The sequence below is a fragment of the Rhinoraja longicauda genome, chromosome 42 (genome assembly GCF_053455715.1).
Source record: "Rhinoraja longicauda isolate Sanriku21f chromosome 42, sRhiLon1.1, whole genome shotgun sequence".
Classification (NCBI taxonomy): domain Eukaryota; kingdom Metazoa; phylum Chordata; class Chondrichthyes; order Rajiformes; family Arhynchobatidae; genus Rhinoraja; species Rhinoraja longicauda.
In genome coordinates, this window is record NC_135994.1 from 5,715,536 (window position 1) to 5,733,280 (window position 17,745).

The window sequence follows — 17,745 nt, forward strand, 5'->3', positions numbered from 1 at the left end:
GATATTTCAATGACACAGTTAGTGCTGTACAGAATGACAGTGAAACAATGAGTGCCCTAAGTATTCCAATCTCCCGGTAACTCTCATGAGGCATTGCAGCACGATACTGTGGTGTGGAATATCGTGTCCCCCTCGAGCGTTGTGGCAATTTGCATTGCAACATGGAGGGCTGTAGGATATTACAGAGCAACAATGCCCCAGTACGGACCGTGTCTGCCATGGAGTATTATAATCTAACAATGAGTCTTTAGTTTAGTTTCGAGATACGGTGCGGAAACAGGCTCTTCGGCCCACCGGGTCCGCGCCGACCAGCGATCCCCACACGCCAGCACTATCCTACACACACTAGGGACAATTTACAATTATACCAAGCCAAATCACCTACAAATCCGTACATCTTTGGAGTGTGGGAGGAAACCAGAGATGCCAGAGAAGACCCATGCAGGTCATGGGGAGAACGTACAAACTCCGTACAGACAGCACCCGTTGTCAGAGAGTGTTAAGAAAATAACTGCAGATGCTGGTACAAATCGAAGGTATTTATTCGCAAAATGCTGGAGTAACTCAGCAGGTCAGGCCGCGTGAAGAAGGGTCTCGACCCGAAACGTCACCCATTCCTTCTCTCCTGAGATGCTGCCTGACCTGCTGAGTTACTCCAGCATTTCGCGATTAAGCACCCGTAGTCAGGATTGAACCCGGGTCTCTGGCGCTGCGAGGCAGCAACTCTACCGCTGCGCCACCGTGCTGAGTGTTGTGGTGTATTCCAAAGTTCCATGGCGAGCTTTGGGATATTACAGGTAGATAATTCATGCTCCAGTGACTGTCATCAGGTGTAACAATGAGCATCCTAGGGTAGTGTAAGAAAATAACTGCAGCTGCTGGTACAAATCAAAGGTATTTATTCATAAAATGCTGGAGTAACTCAGCAGGTCAGGCAGCATCTCAGGAGAGAAAATGGGTGACGTTTCGAGTCTGAAGAAGGGTCTCGACCCGAAACACCACCCATTCCTTCTCTCCTGAGATGCTGCCTGACCTGCTGAGTTACTCCAGCATTTTGTGAATAAATAGCGTCCTAGGGTATTTCAGTGCGACACTGGGAGCCATAGAATGTTATTATCATAGTGAGTCCTGTTAAGTATAGCAACACGGTGTGCCATGACAAATCTGGGCAAGTTAAATCTGGGCAAGTTTCTGTCATGGTTCTACCATAGTTTGATTATGCTAATTCAACAAATAAAAAATCTTTGACAACGCAGAACAATAGACAGTGTTAGTTTCATGAAGTTAGCCTGAAACTGCGCAGGGTGTGTTATTTGCAAGGGTCATAACTTGCCCACGGGTACACTTTAGTAATGAGCCATTGGTCAAGAGGGAAGTGGACTTGATAAAGAGCCTCTTGGTAAGTCTACTGTAATTAAGCCAAGAATGATACAAGGGTCTTGCCAGTCAGTAAAACAGGATGTATAAAGACAACGGTATAGCTGGTTCTACTGTAATACAATAGTTGTGTACCTAAGAAACCTAGTGTTATGGAAAATCGCATTATAAAGTTAATTATGTCAATTGGGGAAAATGGCTATTTTCCGTGCAAGGTTTTCAAAAGTAGAGGTCTTTTCCATAGCAATCGGTTTACTTTTGTTACTGCAACCTAAAAATGCTGAAGACTGCATGTTATATTGTTTAATCAGTGTGAGCAGAAGCGATTGGTTGTGAATTTCAATAGCCACCGCAGTTACAGTAGCAGGTGTGTTTTTAAGAGATGATGGTGTCGGATTACTGCAGGGAGGTTACATGGAACCAGATTTTTTCCCCCTGTACTGTTTAAATCCAAGACAGTTTTTCTTTCTGCTTGGCGATTTCCAATGTAACTTTTAAGTGGTTCTCTCGTTCCAGATCAAAATCAGGTTAACCAATTCAGCCTGGATAATGCAAATAATGTTTCCATTCATCGATTGCATTATATCCAATTCGTGTTATGAAAAGACGCATTCTAGCAGAACTATCTGTACCAAGAAAGAATCAAATCATTTGGAAAGAGAGACAAAGAGGATACAAAGGGAGCAGGCATTTGGAGATGAAGCTTGTCCTGTACACCCTGATCAACTCAAAATGAAAAGTGAAAAGAACTAACCACAGCTGATGGCAAAGACCAAACTGTCCATACAATCTAAAGCCAATAAGAACTATTTCAGTCATTATGAACCATGGGGCAATTATTGCTATTCGATAAACTGCCTATTATACCTCCACGCCTTGTGTAAGGTGTGATTTACTTTAGAGATACAGCGCAGAAACAGGCCTTTCGGCCCACCGAGTCCGTGCCGACCAGCGATCACCCCGTCCACTAACACTATCCTGCACACTAGGGACAATTTATCATTTTACTGATGCTAATTAACCTACAGACTTGTATGTCTTTGGAGTGTGGGAGAAAACCGGAGCAACCGGAGAAAGCCCACGCGGGCACAGGGAGTACGTACAAACTCCGTACAGACAGCACATGCCGTCAGGTCACTGGCGCTATTGTGCCGCCCTGTGTGACCTTTGAGACCTTGATTTTACACCATGGAGTAGTACAAATGTAACAGTGAGCATCTTCCAGTATTACAATAAGTGTCATGGAATATTCCTAAGTCCCAATCTATATACTGCCTTCGAGTATATAGTTTAATAATAAATGCCGTGGTGGGGGGGGATTCCCAATGCCAGTGAATTCTGTGAAGTGTAACAGTGTAAAAATGAGTGCCATTGGAAATTCCAAAATCACTGAGTGCTGTGAGGTATTCCATTTTCACAGTGCTACTGTGGATACTGAAGTATCACTGCAAATGCTTTGGGGGTATTACAGTGGCAAAGTGAGAACCAGGGGCATTACATTACCATTATCCACAGTAGAGACTCGTATTACAATGCACAGGATGGAATGATGGTAAATGAGCAACAGAACTTAATGTGGTTAGCTAAGAAACTAAAGAGACAGTATCCCTCTTTCTTCGCTGACCCAGTTTGCATGATAAACCTCTGCCATAGTTTTTCTTCACTGATCCCATTTGGTAACCTCTAGGCAGTTAAAAGAAACGTCCCTAATGTCGAACATCAATTTATGGTGTCTATTTGTGACCTGTAGTGAGAATTTACCAATTCCTTCAAAGGTTACAAGCTAATTTCTGCATAGGTCAAAATGCGAGATGTTCTTAGAAAATGTTTTAGCTAGATTCAGCGAATAATATCGCTAGGAATTTTGTTTATTTTCTCCCCCTAAATTCCTGCTATAATACACTTGCAGAAAATGTACTTTGTGGACTTCCATGGTAGAGCAAAGGTATACCATTTAAAGGTTAAAAAAAAAGAGGATGCCTTCACTACTGAAAGGGATTCAAGTACTTGATATTTTGAAACGATTGAGATCTGAAGAAAGAATAATTGGAAAGTTATTTATAATCTCACTCTATTGTAGATTGGCAAACCAGGACATATTGCTTCCGCATGCACCTTGTATTTGCAAAGCAGGAGCAAACAACAGAGATTCTGCTTTTGTTTTGTTCAATAAATGCTTTAACGTGTGCTTTTTTACTTATTTAGATCAACAAAAGGGATAATGTCTCTTTAAGGATTTTCATAGATGGTTTATCTCGTGTCACTGGCACATGCCCCTAGCATTTCACTTACCAGTGTGTATCTTCTCATGTCTCTGCAGTAGGTACTTCTGGATAAATCGCATGCTACAATGGCTGCACTGAAATGGCTTTTCACCTAAAAGCAAAACAAAATCCAAATTTCTCCTCAGCTCACTCAGGACGTAAATGCCTATAATTATTCTTCTCAATCTAGCAGTCTAAGCTGTCAACATTGGATTTGTTTTAAAGGCAGGCTACAAGCGACCCGAGATACACTCATGCCATGAAGCTCCTCAGTTGAACACATCTCCTCAGAGAAGCAATTGACGTGGAGAGACAATATCCCATTTTGTTGCTCTAGTAAATCTCATGCTCAACTATCAAAAATATAAACAGCTTCCACAAAGCCTCTGCCTAAATAATGAGGGATTCTGATAGTAAATGTTGTGGAAATCATTCTAGACCTTTTCCAAATGTCAGCAATGGACAGCACCAAGACCGCAGGTTAATCATTCATAATCAATAGCCTCCAAGACTCCTAAAACATCTAATTCTCTATCATTAACAACCGGCCAAATTGCTGTATAACACTTGAAGGCGTTCCTGTCAACATGGGAAGCAAACTTGGAGCTTAATAGTATACGATCTGAAGTTTATACGCAATTTGAGAGCAAATACTTCCATTTGACGCCATTATAGAACCGACTTCACAGGAAAGAATTGCTTAAGAACATGAGAAATAAGTTGACCAAGTGTTCCAAAAGCCCAATACTGTACTTGACAGCCTAAGCTTCAGGGAACACAGGTTGTCTTATACAAGATCAATAGGGGGTGCCTTTGAGACATCCTTTTTCGGCTGACGGGAAAAACTAAAGATAATATAAAATCAAAGGAAGAGGCTTACAAAGTTGCCAGAAACAACAGGGGGCATGATAATTGGTAGCATTTCAGAACTGGAAATTTGAGAATGAGAGAAAATTGGCAGAGCATTCCAAGGATCAGTTCTTAACCATGAATTGTGTACAATTCAGAAGAATGAGGGGTGATCTTATTGAAACATACAGAATCCTAAGGAAGCAGGGCATGGGGCATGCTGAGATGCTTACACTGGTGGGAGAGTCTTGAACAAGGGGACAGGTGTTACATTTTGGGAAGTCAAACCAGGGCAGGATATAGTTCCCCGGAAGTGACATCACGGGTGGGCAAGAAGGCTTTTGCTGCATTGGCCTTCATCGGGCAGGGTCTCGGGTAGAGAAGTTGGGATGTTACAGTTGTACAGTACTTTGTGAGGCTATATTTGGGGGTATTGCGTTCAGTTTTGGTCACCCTGCTACAGCAAGGAGGTTAATAAGCTGGAAAGAATGCAGAGAAGATTTACAAGGATGTTGCCAGGACACAAGGGCCTGAGCTAAAGGGAAAGGATGAGCAGGCTGGAATTTTATTCTTTTGAGCACAGGAGGCTGAGGGGTGATCTTATAGAGGTGTACAAAATCATAGAGTGGTTAGGATAAGAATGTACAGAGTCTTTTACCCAGAGTAGGTAAATCAAGAGCTAGAGGACATAGGTTTAAGGTGAAAGGGGAATGGTTTAATAGGAACTTGAGGGGCAACGTTTTCACAGAGAGTGGTGGGATTATGGAACAAGCTGCCAGAGGAGGTAGTTGAGGCAGGTACTATCACAACATTTAGAAGGTACATGGATAAGAAGTTTCAGAGAGATATGGCCCAAAGGCGGCCAGGTGGGACTCGTGTACATGGGCCATCTTGGTCGACATGGACAAGTTGGGCCGAAGGGTCTCTTTCCGTGCTGTATGACTCTATGAACTGAAGAAAATTAGTATTAGTAAGAATGTAATACCAGAGAAGTTGGCGAGCTTGAAAGCCAAGATTGCCCAAGAACCTGACGATCCACATCAGGGAATTTTAATGGTGGTTTCAGAGATAGTTGGTGATCATTGTCCAGAATTCTAAAGATTTATGGATTTATGAAAGGGAATAATGTTTGGCTAATCCATTCAAGTTCTTTGAGTATAGTAGAAACGGAAGAAACGGTGCATATGTATTTAGATTTTCAGAACAATTTTGAAGGTCGACACAGGAAATTGGTCGACTTGGGTAGAGCATATGGAATTGGAACAATGTATTGGCATGAATTAAGAATGGGTTACCATTTGTCTTATTGCTAATTTTAATGATGATACAAAATTAGTTGAGATTGTGAGTTGGGAGGAGAATGCAAAAAGGCTTTAAGGGGAGAAAGAAAAAACAGAAAATGCTGGGAAAACTTAAGAGGTCAGGTAGCATCTGTGGAAAATGAAATAGTATTTTGGGTCTAAAGTAGGGTTACAGATTTAGAAACTGCTAAAACTACTAACAAAGTGAAAACATAGTCATGCAAAAATATTGAGTGTTGGATGTAGAGAGCATAAGTTTCAAATCCCAATACATTTACAGTAAAAGGCAGATAGGAACGATTTATAATTAGTTCCTTGCATGCCACAATTAACAACTCTGTTAAACCACTTAAACATACCACGTTTCAGGGTTTAAGAAAGAATCAGCAGTCTCATATATGCTCCAAGGCCCAACTTTTCTCAGCTACCAGAAGAAACAAAATCTAGATTACAAAATGTAAAGCAGAACATTGAAGATGCTGGAAATCTATAATAAAGACAGAAGGTGCTGGAAACACTCAGTAGATCAGGCAGCATCTATGGAAAGAGAAACAGAGTTAATGTTTCAATGAGATTCCACTGTCAGACATCTTTCCTCTCCTTCCCTTCCAGCATTTCAAAGGGACCGAACCCTTTGCAACTCTCCAGTCACATACATTAAATAGTACAGAACAGGCCCTTCGGCCCATGATATTTGCGCCAACCATGAAGCCAATTTAAACAGTACATCTGTATATCGCTCCATTCCCTGTATATCTATGTGCCTCATAAGCACCACTACCTCCCCGAGCAGTGTGTTCCAGGCACCTACCACTCTGGAAAAAGAAACTTGCCCCACACAACTCCTTTAAACTTTCCCTGTCTCACCTTTAAAATATGCACTTGAGTATTTGACATTTCCACCTTTGAAAAAAGACCACCTACCCTATCTATGCCTCTCAAAATGTTATAATTTTTTATCAGGTCCCCCCTCAGTCTCCAATGCTCTAGAGAAAACAATCCAGGTTTGTCCAACCTCTCCTTATAGCTAATACTCTCTTCTACCTCCACCTATCACTCCCCTTCTCACAACGCTTACTCCTACGACTGCCTTTTCACCTCTTCCCGCCCCACCATCCAGGGATACATAAACCCTCTTTCCAGCTGAAGCAGTGATTCACTTGCACTTCTTCCAGTCGTGTATTAATGCATGAATGTTCACAACATAGTCTGCTCTACATCAAGGACACCCAAATGCAGACCGGTTGACTGCTTTGTGGGGCACTTGAGTTCAGTCAGTCGGGGCACTCCCACGCATCCGGTTGCATGCCATTTTAATTCTCCAACTCATTCACACCCTGACCTGTCCCTCCGTGGCCTCCTACACCATTATAACAAGGCCCAACATAAGCTTGAAGAACAGCACCCCATCTCCTGTCTGGACATGTTGCAGACTTCCATCTCACAACTAGAGGCAAGTTGCTTTCTTTGTCTGTATAAGAAGTGGCCAGGTCATCCATCTTGTGATATTGACTCAGTGTTTCCTCTCTTCCTTAGCACAAACTCACCTGCCATGCCGCCATGTGTTTAGCAAGCCTTTCGTTCGGGTGTTCTCACTCGCTAACTGCCCTCATTAAATAGCTTTTATGAATAAAACAGCCACTGTCCCTAGCTGCCCCATTTAATCATCAACCAGATGACCTCTTTTGTAGCTTACTCCCAGGGCAAGCCTGGCCTCGTCGCTCGATCCATCTCTTCACCACCCTCCCTGCAGCTTCAAACCAACTCACTTTCTTTCCTTCCCAGATCTAACAAAACCCCTTCAACCCTTAAACATTAACGGTTTCTCTTTCCACGGATGCTGCTTGATCTGGTGAGTGTTTCCAACATTTTGTTTGCATTTAAAATCCTGTGCACATTGGCACCTCAACCGACTCTTTAGGCTCACAGGATCACACCCTGATTCCGCCCATTGTCCACATAGAGCTGAAAGACCAAAAGGAGGGGACATTACTATCCTACACAGGGGCCCACTAGTGTGTAGGCCTATCGTAATCTCCACTGTAATCTCTGGGCTGCACTACCAAATGATTTTGAAGTGGTCAGCAGAACTTGAGTAAGGTAGCAGGGGGTCATTGTTGTAGACCCCTAGTAACATGCCATTGCATCTGCACAATGCACCATCCGTTGCATTTGCACAATGCACCATCGTTTAGTCTACTTTTGCTTCATCCAAATTTTAAAGCAAGCAAGTTTACTTAGCAAAAAAGCACTAAAGTGAGATAGATTTTGTTTTAGTGGATCAACAAGCCAGAGGTCATAAGCTCAAATACCACTACTCAAATTTATGAAACTGAACACATCAAATCTAGAACATGGAACAGTGCAGCACAGGGACAAGCCCTTGGGCCCACAATGTCTGTGCCAAAAATGATACCGATCTAATCTGCCTACCTGTGATCCGTATCCCTCATACCCTGCGTATCCATGTACATATCCATGAGCCTCTTAAATGCCCCTCTCTCATCTGACTCCATATCCACCCCTGGTAACGCATTCCAGCCATTGTAAAATAGCTTGCCCCGCACACATCCTTGAAACTTTGCCCCTTCCATCTTAAATCTATGCCCTCTAGTCTTTGACATCACCCATTCCTTCTCTCCAGAGATGCAGCCTGTCCCTCTGAGTTACTCCAGCACTTTGTGTCTATCTTCAGCATTCTGGTAAATCTATTCTGCACCAATCTGTGACCAGAAAAGAACTCCAGGCAGTCGTTAAAAACCCTGTCGGTCATTAATGTCCTTGAGAGAGTCAGGCCTTAAATATCACTCCAGCCTCATATAACATGATTGATAACAAAGGATGGGAAGTGAAAGTTGCCCAGATTCGCAGAGAAAATCAAAAGAAAGCAATTGATAGCTGGGTTGGTGTTATAACTGAGACTGGTTGAATATGGTGAATCATGCTCTGAGAGGAATAAATAAATGAGTGTACTTTAAACGAGTAAGACAACTGAAATTCTCTGGCCATGGTACTGCATGACAACCATTTCTTCAGTAAAATTGTCCCCACCCACCTCAAAGCTTCCACATAATCAACTCCTGTTTTACCCTTTCGGCCCAAGCCACTGGAGTTTCAAATCTGATATTGGTGTCATTTATTATGTTTAGCAGTAATATCAATTTAGTTTCCTTGACTTAAACAGTCAATGCTACCGCAAGATTACACAAATTTTACCAGCGTACTCAAACTATTTTACATTCATCACAATTAACCACTGCACATTGTTCATTTAGCCTGCATCTATCTAACAATTCTGGTTTCAAAAAATAACTAACCTGTACCTACTTACAATGCAAGCAGAACACACATCAGTGCAAACAATTAACTACAGACTCCTTCTACAAAGTATTCAGTTTGGTGCCAAGTTATGGAAAAGGAACAAAAGCCCAAAGTGAATCCGACCAACAGTCAAACCTTGTTACAACAGAACCCTTGTTACACTTGGCACACTGAACCTTTCCCATTCACAGCTGCATCAGATTGCGATCTGCCATTGGCAGGTTGCACAGTTCGAAAAAATGTTTAGAGCCAACGTGTTATAAATGTAATAAAGAACTAAACTGATGCCGGCAATGTGAACCACAGAATATTTTGCAATGGCAAACGTGAGTACTTTGAAAATCTTACATTCCGAGATTGACACAGGAAACGGATTACACAATACCCCACTATGGTCAGCGATCGCTTTTGAAACTAAACATTAAAAACATTCACAGTTTAGAGTTTTGTTGGAAAAGTACGGTCAATTCAGCGCACAGATTACAGAAACGCAAAAGAATGCATTGAACTCCCTTTAGTCTGATTAATCGACAAATTGTCTGTTCAAAATATCACTGAGCCAAACAGATGAGAAAAGACTGATTCCTTTCACTTTTGCTGTGTTAAGGTTGACCTCAACTGGAGTGTTTTGCAGAGCCAGGCAGGGACAGGGGAAGGAGGAGGAGGAGAACAGCTGGAGTTCCCTTTCCTGATCGCAGGCCAGTAACATTTCCTGGACCTTGAACAGGCTTAGCCGCAGTGTCCCCACCTGCCCCTCGTCAAGCTGCCCATTGACACGGACTGTCTACACGTACACTTGAGGATTGACCAGTTGATGGAGGTACTGGAGGATGGTTGACACCTGTGGAACTCTACTCCCAAAATGAGGCACCAGAATCAGAAGAGGGACAAGGGAAGGCATGGCCATCTATTTCTTGCATTTTGAATATTCACTTCTAATTTGTATATAGAACACTGTCACCTGTAAAAATGGAACTAATTCAAATGGTTTACAAGATCAGACTAAAAACCACTGTAGTTGTTGCAGCAGTGTTAAAGTCAAATGGGCACATTTACAGTCATAATTTATGAATAAATCAGAGCCCATGGCCCGTGGTCACAGAAAGCTGTGCGAAGGAACACACTTCACATTCAAAAATGACAACATTTACAGCAGCAGAAAATATTTAGTGGGGTTTTCTAGAGAATCCAATTTTGGAAAATCCATTGATGGCAGAGGCACCAGGTTTCCTGAACACAATGCTGACCTCTCTGTTGGAAAGTATGAATGACTTGATGTCAAGAATGGACCAGATCACACGGTGCCGTGCTAAAATAATTTGCTGACATTAGCGCCCAGGCTCATATAGAATGGCCACTTGGATGAGGTAGCTGCGCAGAGATCATAGATATGGAACCGTACAGCACAGGAACAGGCCCTTTGGCCCACAATGTCTATGTCGAACATGATGCCAAGTTCAATTAATCTCTGCCTGCATCTGATCCCTGTCCCTTCATTCCCAGCATATCCAAAAGCCTCTTAAACGCCACTATCAGATCTATCTTTGTGATTTAATTAGTAGAAAGCGATTTGAAAATTGGACAGGAAAAAAAACTTAAGCTTGCGCTCATTTTATGATCAAAAGAAAAACATCTTATGAATACTCAATGAAAAACAATATTCAAACCTTTTAAGGAACATAGTTAGCTCTTATCAAATAGAATTAGACCTTAATTGTCTTCTCATATCTGTCACAAGAGCTTGGCTGCAGTGGTATTTTCTTGTGAAAGTAGGCAGACTCTTTATCTTACTGTGAGCTCTGTACACGTCATGGTCCTGTGTTCTACCTGTGTGGATGAGGATGTGTCTCTGCAGGTGGTAGTTAGTCCGGAAGGCTGCACTGCATTGCTCGCAGATGTGAGTCTTAGGAGATTTAACCATGAAGGTCCCATCTTCGCCGACTACCAGAATCTGAAAGGCAGAATATTAACATACAATGCTCTGCGTGTTTAGTGATAAGACACCGGACGTGTCTTCAGAAATCCTTGCTAGGCAAATCACAATATGGACGGACGTTTAGATTTTTTTTTAGAGATACAGCGCAGAAACAGGCCCTTCGGCCCACCGGGTCCGCGCCGCCCAGCGATCCCCGCACACTAACACTACCCTACACCCACTAGGGACAATTTTTACATTTGCCCAGCCAATTAACCTACATACCTGTACGTCTTTGGAGTGTGGTAGGAAACCGAAGATCTCGGAGAAAACCCACGCAGGTCATGGGGAGAACGTACAAACTCCGTATAGACGGCGCCCGTAGTCAGGATCGAACCTGAGTCTCCGGCGCTGCATTCGCTGTAAGGCAGCAACTCTACCGCTGCGCCACCGTGTTTAGGATGATTGCTACAGTGTACATATTCTACTACACACGGGCCATGTTAACTGGTACTCTCATTACAAGCAATGACAGAAAACGTTTACAATGGACAAAAATAAAGCGATTTTTACTGAATACTTATTTCAATGTAAATGGCAGTTAATAATATTCAAATATGTTACAACTATCTACCAGAATATACTTTCTTTCTCTGCCTCGCAAAAAGGCTGTCAGCGTCTTCAGAGACCCACACCACCATGGCCACGCTCTCATTTCACCCCTGCCATCGGGAAGACGATATAGGAGCCTGAAAACTGTAACGTCCAGGAACAGCTTCTTCCCTACAACCATCAGGCTATTAAACACTACAACCCCCAAATAAGCTCTGAACTACATAGACTTGTATGGGAATTGGTTTGTCATTTGGCACTATTATTGTCTGCTTGTTGTTTTTAGGTGTATGTATATGTATATAAATATATACTAGACCAAGTTGGGCCCAAACCTCTCCTGCATTGGTGCAGCACCCTGTCCTCCCCCTCTCTCCTCCCCTCTCCCTTTTCCCCCACTCCCCCCTTCCCCCCTCCTTCCCTCCTCCCTCCTCCTCCCCTCCTTTTAAACTTTAAAATGTGAATAACTTTAAAAATATAAGACCGATTTCAATACAACTACTTGCCTTATCACTAAAGTGACAATGGTGAGTAAGGTGGGCCTAACATTGTCACGCTATCGTGTACCGTTTTGGCTGAAGTTCAGTCACAAACAAGATAACAAACGAGAGTTTTAGTATATAGATAGATGTGTGTGTGTGTGTGTGTGTGTGTGTGTACTGAATTTTTTTTTCTGGTTTATTATATTCTACAGGGTACTGTGTTTACATATTCTGTTGTGCTGCTGCAGTAAACAATTTAATTGTTCATCGGACAGTAAAACACTCTTGACTCATCATTTGCCCAGCCCCATTTTCTGATCAAATATTAGGCACAGTCTCAGGTTGCTACCAACCTGCTGTAATATTCAGTAGCATCTCAGCGTTACGTGGGGCGAGCAGAACCGTGTGCAAATGGAGTCAGCACCACAGCTAGATTAAGTGCACGACTGTCGTAGCGCAGCAGAAGGTGGTGCCATGTAAAATCTATTGTGCACCACAGTAACAGGCAGTGCCAAGATAATTTCAGCACACTGACAGATGATGCTCGTGCAACAGTGCCACAGCAACAGAGCCCCATTGTGCCAATCGCGTAACAGACTATACCATTGCGACTGAGCCATAGAAACAGATGGGGCCAAGAAAACTGCAGCACAGTAACAGATGGTGTCAGAGAGACCGCATTGCAACGACAAACTACGTTGTGTAAACTGCGACACTGCAACGTGTTAACATGCTTAGGGACCTGCATTCCCACAACATGGCACTCCCCACAACGTGAGACTGCCCCACAGGAGCTGCCACTGCCAGTGAAGTGCACCAGAGGAAGATGGTGCCAATGTTGCTGTGCCACGGTGACAGATGCTGGCAGTAAAACTATACCACAGCAACAGATAATGTTAGACAAACCAGGCCACAATAACACATGGGTCCAGCAAAAATGTCCCACAGTAACAGGTAATTCCAGCTAACTCATTCCTTGTGTATAATTACAATACAATACAATACAATATATCTTTATTGTCATTGTACCCAGGGGTACAACGAGATTGGGAATGCGCCTCCCATACGATGCAATAATTTAATTAATTTAGACAACAGCAACCCAACGAAACAACTGTAACAGTTTTAGACAGGATAAAGTGCAAGTTGATCTGTGCCGGATCACTATGCATTGTGACCATCCGGCTCAGCAGGACATAGCAGCTATGGCCCTGGGGATGAAGCTGTTCCTGAGTCTGGAGGTGCGGGCGTAGAAGGCCTTGTATCGTCTGCCCGATGGAAGGAGTTCGAACAGACTGTTGCAGGGGTGTGAAGAGTCTTTGTGGATGCTGGTGGCTTTTCTGAGGCATCGTGTGTTGTAGATGCCCTCCAAGTCTGGTAGCTGTGTTAGTATTCCTTGTGACACATGAGGCCCATCAAATTTATGTTACATCTCGGAACAATCCAATCAATCTTATTTAGAGAGTCAAATACAGCATGGAAACAGGCCCTTCGGCCCAACTCGCCCATGCTGACTAAGAAGTCCCATCTCAAGTAGTTCCATTTGCCCATATTCCTCCAAACCTTTCCTATGCCTGTCCAAATGTCCTTTCAATGTTATTATAGTACTTGCCTCAACTACCACCTCGGGCAGCTCGTTCCATACACCCACCACCCTCCAAGTGCAAAGGTTGCCGCTCAGAATCCTGTTGTCTTTCCCTTCACATCTTAAAACTATGTCCTCTGGTTGTTGATGCACCTACTCTGGGGAAAAAAGACACTGCGCATTCACCCCATCGATTCCTCTCATGTTTTTAAACACCTCCATGAGATAACCCCTCAGACTCCTGCAATCCGAGGAAAAAAGTCCTGGTCCGCCCAATGTTCCTTAAATGGCGCCAGGAATACCGGCCCCACCAGTTGTTCGACATTCCCCAGCCACAGATGGTACCAGTGGAACTAAATCACAATTCCAGACACAAAATGCTGGAGTAACTCAGCGGGACAGGCAGCATCTCTGGAGAGAAGGAATGGGTGACGTTTCAGGTCGAGACCCTTCTTCAAAATCTGATTCCTTCAGAGATGCTGCCTGTCCCGCTCAGTTACTCCAGCATTTTGTGTCTATCTTTGGTGTAAACCAGCATCTGCAGTTCCATCTTATTCTGCTACACTTCCATTCCAAACGAGGATGATTTGTGGGCCTTTTCTCCTTGAACTCTTTATGCAACTAGCACTCTCACCACCACTCTCACTTGCCTGGTTGAACATGTTCCTACCTTAAAAATGCTGATGTGTCACTGACCAGCTCGATGGTCCCACTGTCTTGACCCTCATTCTAACCTAGCCCCGTTTTAAACTTGCAGTACCCCACTTGCGAAGGTCTAAGCCCAACATCACCTTCAAATCTGTGGACAAAGGCAACATTGTGCTTCGGCAATGTGATATCTCCTTCACATTCCTTTGTATCCTTACTCATAGAGTCATAGAGTGATACAGCATGGAAACAGGCCCTGCGGCCCAACTCGCCCACAGTGGCCAACAAGGTCCCAGCTACCCTAGTCCCACTTGCCTGTCCTTGTACCTGTCCAACTGTTTCTTAAACGATGGGATAGTCCCAGCCTCAACTACCTCCTCTGGCAGCTTTTTTCAATAGAACCACCACCCTTTGTATGAAAAGGTTACCCCACGGATTCCTATTAAATCTTTTCCCCTTCACCTTGAACCTATGTCCTCTGGTCCTTGATTCCCCAACTCTGGGTAAAAGACTCTGTGCATCTACCCGATCTACTCCTCTCATGATTTTGTCCACCTCTGTAAGATCTCCCCTCATCCTCCTACGCTCCATGGAATAGACACCCAGCCTTCTTAACCTCTCCCTGTAGCTCACACCCTCCAGTCCTGGCAACATCCTCGTAAATCTTTTCTGAACCCTTTCAAGCTTGACAATATCTTTCCTATAACATGGTGCCCAGAACTGAACACAATATTCTAAATGCGGTCTCACCAACGTCTTATACTCCCTGCACGAAATTGGTCGTCTCCACCCCTTCCTTCTCTGCAGCTTAAAACACGCCTGTTTATTCACTTTTGTAATTCTGATGAGTCCGTGACCGGAAGAATTAACTGCTTCTCTCTATATAGATGCCGCCTCACCAGCTGAGGTACCATCGAACAGTACAGCACAGTAACAGGCACTCCGGCCGACAATGTCTATGCCAAACATGATGCCAAGTTCAACTAATCTCCTCTGCCTGCACGAGATCCATATCCCTCCATTCCCTGCCTATCCATGTACTTATCTAACAGCCTCGTACCTGCCTCCACCTCCACCCCTGATAGCGCATTCCAGGCACCCACCACTCTATGAGTAAAAAACATGTCCTGCACATCTCCTTTAAATGTTGTGGGCAAAATTGCACCATGATGAGGGCCACCACAAGGAGGTTGTGGTACCACGGCAACAGTTGGTGGCAGTGTGACAAGGTGATGTATGTAGTGCACTGCACCAAAGGGAATGTATTGCAGATGATGGCACGAGAGGGGAAAGTGCCACTTCTGACCCGGTAGAACTGTGCCAGTGCAATGGCACCAAGGTAGCAGATGGCGGACTGCAGCACAGCATCAACAGGCACCAGGGTGACCACAGCACAGCAATAATGGACGCTGGCTGTTGAACATGTTGCCGTAAAATATACGGGCTGGGGGCGACATATGCAGAGAAAACAAACAGTGGGAGAGACAATAGTTCCATCACATCCAGCAGGAGGTGGTGACAGAAGATAAAAAGAAATGCTGAAAGAACTCCGCCAGTCAGGCAGCATCTGCAGACAGAGAAATCAGTTAATAATTCAGGTCAGCAAGCCTTCCTCAGAAGGGAGGAGAGAGTGGAAGGTTTGCAGTTCCAAAGCAGAGCTGCGGAGAGGAGAGAGGGACAAGACAAAGGGCTACATGGAGATGGGATAAGATGGATCGGGTGATAAGGGGCATTAGTATAGGTGCTCCTCAACTTACGATGGGGTTACATTCCGTGAATCCCATCGGAAACCGAAAATATCGTAAGTCGAAATGTGTTGAACACGTGATCACGTGGCCGGAAGCAAGTTGCGGCTCGCTACACGTCGCTGCCATTTGTACCATCGCAAAGTCAATAGACAATAGGTGCAGGAGGAGGCCATTCGGCCCTTCGAGCCAGCACCACCATTCAATGTGATCATGGCTGATCATTCTCAATCAGTACCCCGTCCCTGCCTTCTCCCCATACCACCTGACTCCGCTATCCTTAAGAGCTCTATCTAGCTCTGACTGCCAGCAAGGCTTCTGATGATGAGAGAGACTGTAGCGTGCGGGCATTGCGTTGGCACACGGAGCGGGTGCTTCCAGGCATGGACAATGGCTGCACCCACCATGATGTACCTGAGCCCCCACTCTGTTGTAGTGCACTCCTCTGGTAGAGCAAGGGGCTGCACCCTCACCCTGGCCCATCCAACTGCAGCCCTCACAGAGAACGTCTCCACACTCGGCCATGGGCGATTCATTGCTGAATGCACAGTGGCAGGGAGGGCAGGGGTTCATGCTGGATCCTCGGCAACGCAGGAGCTGTCAGTAATGCGTATCTAGAGAGGCAATGCTACAATGACCGCTTTTAGCGCCGAGTCCATTCGCGCTCTTATTGTTGGCAAGGTATCTCAAACGTGAAGCAAGGTATGAGTGTGGCAAAATGGCGAAGCATTTCTACTGAACAATGAGATGGCCAGAAATCTAACATAATCACATTTTCACTTTTGCATTGGGGGAATCTAAAATACCCCCAAATGGTCTCATCCGTACAAAATAATTGATGTGATGGTATTTTTTTTCAAACATCCCATTGTTCCAAACAAATTATATTGATGGACAATCTGAGTTGGTTGGCAACACAATCACATCATGGCATTTGGCATTTGGCACTGCGTTCATTCGGCAAAATTCATACAAACCTCAACACTCCCACTTGTGCCATCGTGACAGAATACCAAGAGCTATTCACAAAATGGTGGAGTAACTCAGCAGGTCAGGCAGCATCTCAGGAGAAAAGGAATGGGCAACATTTCGGGTCGAGACCCTTCTTCAGACTTAGAATACCAAGAGCTAATCATTTTCCATTCACCCTCGCTGTGCAAAAGGGCAATGCACCCATACCTGTTCCTGGTGGGCTGCCTCTTACAACCCACCAGCCTGCCTGTGTTCATCCTATTACGTCTGAAAAATATGAATCAATTCATCAAGGTACCCGAAAGCTGCTGGTGCCTCTGGAACAGTATTCGGCGTGAGGGAGAAAAACACAAGTAAACTAGACGGAGGAATGGGAAGTCCCCAACACTATATGAAGTGCATTTAATCCTTTCCAGATATACAAGCAGCTATCCATAATATAACTGTAAATTGATTATGGGATGAACACAATCGTGACCACACCGAACATCGATCGCCCATTCATGCTAGTTCTAAGAAAGGGTGGAGCCCACGATAGTCCATTGTTGGCTGTGGATGAGTGGTAACCAAGGGATGCGAACAGTGGAACTAGCAGGACGGCTAGGGTGGGGGAGGGTCGGAGAGAGAGGGAAAGCAAGGGTTACTTGAAGTTAGAGAAGTCAATGTTCGTACCG

The 17,745-nt window shown here is 44.2% G+C and overlaps 1 protein-coding gene across 4 annotated transcripts in view; it reads right to left on the reverse strand.

Moving 5' to 3' along the window:
* The window catches only part of racgap1 (Rac GTPase activating protein 1), a 109,781-nt gene that overhangs the window by 73,442 nt on the left and 18,594 nt on the right, over positions 1–17,745 (reverse strand). The window contains exons 4-5 of one of the 4 annotated variants that reach the window (XM_078431418.1): positions 10,940–11,063; positions 3,670–3,753 (exon numbers count right to left, since the gene is read on the reverse strand). The exons of 1 other annotated variant lie outside the window; for it this stretch is intronic. In XM_078431418.1, coding sequence (XP_078287544.1) covers positions 3,670–3,753; positions 10,940–11,063 — 208 coding nt within the window. The remainder of the gene's footprint in view (positions 1–3,669; positions 3,754–10,939; positions 11,064–17,745) is intronic. 2 more of the 4 variants (XM_078431417.1, XM_078431419.1) reach the window with 2 other exon arrangements.